The sequence below is a fragment of the Mizuhopecten yessoensis genome, unplaced genomic scaffold, assembly GCF_002113885.1.
Source record: "Mizuhopecten yessoensis strain PY_sf001 unplaced genomic scaffold, ASM211388v2 scaffold716289, whole genome shotgun sequence".
In the NCBI taxonomy this organism is placed as follows: domain Eukaryota; kingdom Metazoa; phylum Mollusca; class Bivalvia; order Pectinida; family Pectinidae; genus Mizuhopecten; species Mizuhopecten yessoensis.
Window position 1 is genome coordinate 142,367 of NW_018480042.1, and position 5,888 is coordinate 148,254.

At 33.4% G+C, this 5,888-nt stretch overlaps 1 protein-coding gene across 2 annotated transcripts in view; it reads left to right on the forward strand.

Annotated features, from left to right (window-relative positions):
* The window catches only part of LOC110442679 (lipoxygenase homology domain-containing protein 1-like), a 28,892-nt gene extending 25,707 nt beyond the window's left edge, over window positions 1-3,185 (forward strand). For both annotated transcript variants that reach the window (XM_021486394.1, XM_021486395.1), the window contains exons 12-13: window positions 663-749; window positions 1,133-3,185. In XM_021486394.1, the coding sequence (XP_021342069.1) occupies window positions 663-749; window positions 1,133-1,765 (720 nt within the window). In that variant the 3' untranslated portion in view covers window positions 1,766-3,185. The remainder of the gene's footprint in view (window positions 1-662; window positions 750-1,132) is intronic.
* Window positions 3,186-5,888: the final 2,703 nt, after the last annotated feature.

Genomic DNA, 5,888 nt, shown 5'->3' on the forward strand with positions numbered 1-5,888 from the left:
GGGGTGTGTGTGTGTCCTGAAGCCCCCAAAACCCCTCAGGATATGCCACTGTAAAAGTGTTATAGGGTACATTTGCGTATCCGGTTGAAACGGTTGAACCTGTTAAGAAAATGACATGCAGGCACAGATCTGGACCGAGACTGACCTCAGGAAAATTTGGCACATGCAGATTGAGGGGTCCAGACGTACCTGACCAAAACTAAAATGCTGACTATTGCTAGTTTGCGTTATTTCTTTCATAAACAATGTCAAGACAAATGTAGTTTTAAGATACGTTATGTAATTCAGTTGACGCGTAAAAGAAGGGCATAATATTCTTGATACATTGTTTTTTATTCTCCGAAACTGTGCAATTTTAGCTCTGCTTATAGAACGGTCCAAGTGTGTTCGTTTATTGCGGAATGTTTCTGCGCCACATACCGTTTCAACCGGGATGTGCTAATGTAGCCCTCAGTCTCACAGCAACATTTGCCTTCTCAATGCATTGCATTGGAAGGATGCAGAGCAAATGTAATTATATATTTTTGTTTAGGTGATTACAGTACGTACTTTCAGATTTCATGAAAAAGTAAATTACCATAAACATTTGAATAAGGTTATCCAATTATGATTAATGGAGTTATGTCCCTTGGTTCTGATAAAACATTTATTTTCTGTCGCAGGTGGAGGCTGTGGATGTAGGAAGCATGACTAAGATTTTGGTCGGCCATGACAACACTGGAGTGGGGGCTGGATGGTTCTTAGACTTTGTAAGTTATGAATCAAATTAATGCAGGAGGAATTTCTAAAATTTCTTCAAAAAAAGCCAAAACCCTGGCGTTATAATTATTTTTCTAGCTCCTATATATGTGAATCCAGAATTCTTTCATGCTAATTGAACTTTTTCGCCTTTTACTCACATGTCTTCATTAATGAATTTAGAAATTGTTTGCTTGACATTTAATTAAGATAGTTTGGATATCTTAAGGGTTAAAACCATCTCGTACCTTACTTTTACCACTCCTTTCATCAATGTAACCAAAAAAGACAAAATGGTCACAATTTTTAAACTTTAGTTGAAAATCTAACAAAAGACCTGTCATTGTCAACGATTTAAGTGCATATGATGTTGATTTCTTTTTGAAATTTTTAGATCAAGATAACTCGTCAAATACACCGAGCAGAGCAGCAAAAATATCTGAAGAAGGTCAAACTGGAAATGAAGAAAAGACAGTCGAAAAAGAAACAAAATGAAATGGATTCCTTAGAAGATGGGATGAAAAGCATGGGAAACCGTCCCAGCAGTGCTCTCAGGAGAGATTCTGTTGAAGAAGATCTTGTCACACAAGGCGGAGGTTCAAAAAGGAAGAGCTCTTCTTCAAACCGTCCCGGCAGTGCTCTCAGGAGAGGTTCAGAAGAAGAAGATCAGTTACCGGAAAACAGACGCTCTTTAAGAAGAGGCTCGACTCAGAGTAAAAGTTCTTCCAGGGATACACAAAGGAAAAATAAGAAACGTTCCGACTCGTCCAGTTCCGATTCATCTGAGTCATCCAGTGAGGAGGAATCATCCGATGATGATACTGATCACAGAAGGAAAGATCGAAAAGGAAAGAAAAGCAAAAAGGGGAGGGGAAAACCTAAAGAAAAGGAATTGGTATTTAAGGTACCACTGTACGAAACGTGTCAGTTTGTTTGTAAGAAATGGCTGGCAAAGGACGAAGATGACGGATTGTATGAGAGAGAACTAGAGGCCAAAAACAAAGAACTCTTTTACAAAGAGGAATAACAGACAGGAAGTGAAAAATGTATATATGTAAACAGCAAAATGGATATATTACAAACTTTGATGCTTATAGCAAATTTTGGCCTACAACAAACTCATACATGTATTTTATGAGTTTATATTCGTAACCAGGAGATGACATGTTAATTTTAATATTAAGCAAAATTTTGTCTAGCGTTAATGAATTTCTTTTGTCCCTTGTGGTTTGTTATAAGCCTTTTTTATGTTAAACATCAAATCAGGGTAAATTAATTAGAGCTATAATTTATTTAATTATCTCTTATGCATTAAATATTGTATATCATGGAAAAGTAGATCAACAGAATTTGTTTAGGAGAAATTATTTTTCTATTGATTAATTTCAACCTTTATTAATTATATATAGTTATATTTTTACCTGACATATTATAAACCTATTTTTACCTGACATATGTTATAAACCCATTTTAAGAGCTCAAAATATCATGTGATCAATCTTTACTATATCCTATAATTCCTTTATCCTTCCTGTGATATTTCTACATTAAGTGTTTCATCTACATGTACATGTGTCTTGTTTTTTGTGATACTCTGAATCAAAGTGCAATTAACTTAATTACATAATCAACCTTTTTCATTATCTATCTGCCTTCCTGTTATTGAATCTTAATGTCAATTGTTGGGTGTACCTGCAAATGTACGACGCGTTCCCATTCTACTGCTATGTATAGATGTGTTTTATACTGTGCGAAACATTTCACTTGTTACGGAATGTTAGTTCCCTAATCATATGTGTCTTTCATGTTTGTTTTGCTGAAAACATAAATACAGATATTATATTCATAAATAATGTAATTGTGATGTCTTCAACAAATTCCATTTCCAATTTTATGTTTTTTAATATTTTATTGAATATTTGAATGAGAAGTTTTAAAGTCCCTTAAAATTTTAGTCATCAAAATAATCGTTTTACATGAAAGATTTATTTATGTTTATAACTTATAAATGCTACTTTAATAACTATTTACCAGTGAAATATGGAAAAGTGTTAGTATATTAAAAATTATAACTTCACTGTAGTGGATAAACTATTTTTACCTTCACTAGTCAATCCTGAACCAAGCAGTAGGTAAGTGTACCAATTTTACAGAGCTACACAAACTTCCATCCTGTTCGTTTATGCAGACCAACCTGTAAACATACTATTTCTGGGATTAAACCTGTTGGACCTGCAAATGTTAATGCAGGCTTTGGAAGTCTTTCCCAAGGCTTGCCAGAAAACAACATCAAATGAACAACTTTGGTCCAACTGGTCAAACCATTCGGAATGGGATCAATGAAAACCGCCCTGATAAGGCTAGCTTCAACGAGCTTTCTATTGAAGTGATGACAGCATAGTCATTTTATTTTTATTTTCCTTAACATTTACGAAGCTAAAACAATACCCCCCCCCCCCCCACAAAGATGATAAAATGTGCCCACATTCATGACTTATGTACATGTATTTATGACTTAATTTAGCTTCTAGTCAGATTTGGTGTACAGGTGTGGGCTTGCTTTGTACTTGCTAGTATTAACATCTCTTTATATATATATCAATTTAAGGATAATAATTTAGTCAGATATCAAAATTTAAAATGATACTCTATATAAAAGATATGAATTAGATTAGAAATATTTCTATGTCTGAACTGCGTCTTCTATTACATATTATTAAATAATTCGATTGAAAGGATGTTTATAGTAAATCAAATATAATGTTGGACATATCTTGTCTTAAGGATCCCTGTCCCACTGCACTGCAATGTTTGTTATATACATGTACAGTAACCTCCTCTTAACTTCCTTAAGGATCCCTGTCCCACTGTATGTACTGCCATTTTTGTTTTATACAGAAACCTCCTCTTAACTTCCATTTGGATATACATGTATACGTAGCTGTAGCACAAGTAGGCTGGTACACTTCCGTTTTCCAGGTATCTGAACCAGCGATGATATAACAATCTGAAGTCCAGGGTTCGAATCCTGGTCTGGCCTTGCAGAATATTTTACACTCAATTTTTTTTTTTTTTTTTTTTTTTTTTTTTTCCTNTTTTCATAAAAGTGCCATAAGGTATTCTTTTCTTTTCAAAAACGAATTGTCAAGGCTATAGTCATGCTGGATAAGTTTTGAATGCATATACAGTTTCATTTTTTGGCAGTGGTACGGGGATCTTTAACGGTCATGCTGTTCTGCTTTAAAATAACAACTAAACTGGTACATACATACTGGCAATAGGTTAAGTATTAAATTTTAGATTAAAGAGAGGGTAGAATCTTCATTGAGTAGGTGTTCATTGGAAATGTTACCAGTTTTTCATTTAGAAGCTATGAATTAGTTTGTATTGTGTAGACTAGTGTGGTACAAGGCTTATTATATATTAGTAGAATTGATTTGTGTTTGCAACGTTACTCTAGTGACAAACCAACAGTACGTTCCCATTGTAAAAATGCTTTTACTAAAGTGCTTTCAAATTTTAGCACTCCAAGCATTTGATCATCATTTTAAAGAAAAATAAAGAAAAAAACTTTTCTCAGCTTTCATCATTGTATGTATGAATAATTGACAATTGACAAAACTTCAAACTTCATAAGGAGTTTTGTAAGAATATTTGGAAGAGACCAAATCAGTATCGCAGTTTTTGAAAAAATTCCGCCAATCCAAAGTGACATTATGAAAAAGAAATTGGAAATTATTTTGCATTGATCCCATTTAAAAATGCAAGTCTTTTGATTTAATTTAATACTGTACTTGCTGGAAACTTATAATCTGGCAATTGAGAATCACTGATTGAAAGAAGAAACACCACTAAAATGAGATCATTTTTTGAAATATCAACAGCTTTAAATATGTGCTTGTTATTGAATGCTATGATGATAAATTACGTTTGGTGTACATGACGTTTTTACCCAAAGAATGTCAGGTAAGGACAGGTGACTGAGGTAATACTTAAATCTAATATTTGTATAATCTCATTACAGGTACATATGTATTATTTTGAGAAAGTCTGATGATGATAATTAAGCTAATCAGCACCTTATAGTACATATATTGTCTCAATGTTGAAAAGATATTTTTTTTGTATATAATCCATCTTGTTTGTAAGTGTATGTACTGTTCAAGTTCCTGTAAATGAAAACAGTGTTACATGTTACTCCAGAATTTCAAAATATTCATTTTGGACTCTGATGAAAATTTATGATTACAGTGTAGCAGTTTAAATGTAAAATGTTGATTTAAATTTACAAAAACGACATTAACATCAATTTATGACATGTATGAAACGTAAAAAAAATGTGGAGTTTGAAACCGATTCTTGTTTAAATTTTGATTATTTGATCAGTTGATCAGTTGATAGTGACCGATGACCAATGAGTCGCAGGAACAAAAACTCTGGGTAATACATTGTACGACATTTTGTACTGTCAGTCACATGAGTTATAAAACTTTTTACAAAGTACGCATTGCCTCAAATCTTGCTGTGTTACTACATGCAGTAGTATTCAACATAGGGACCTGAGAATTTGTTACACCTATATATGTACTTAAACTAAGGTGTTCAGAGTAATTTTACACATTTAGGGGCTTTAGATAGACTATTGGTAAAAATGCCACCCCCTAATGATGATACGTGTAAAATTACTCTGAACACCTTAGTTTAGGTCCAAATATAGCCGACACAAATTCTCAGCAGGTCCCTACAATATTCACCAGGTATATGTGATTTGTTACATTTATTTTATTCATATTTCCTTAAGGTGGTGTATGAACAGACATTTGTTTACCACCAATGAAACATTGTAATTTCCTCCGACTTGCAATTAAATCACGACATATTGTAAAGTAAAATTTACGCAAATAACGTTAACAGATTAGGGACCTGTAAGTGTGTGTAGGTGAAAGAAGAGTGCTGATTAGTCTTGGTGTAAGAGTAACAAATATCAATATATAAGTAAAGATGTCTTATAGGAGTTTTATGAGTAGTAAAATTAACTTCTGAAAATGCATGTGTTGATGTTGTTTATTGTATAACTTACCATAGAGCTGTATATTCTCTCACCTTTCACTGAATTGTCTCCCTTCTCTGTCACCCCCCTCCCCCCCTCC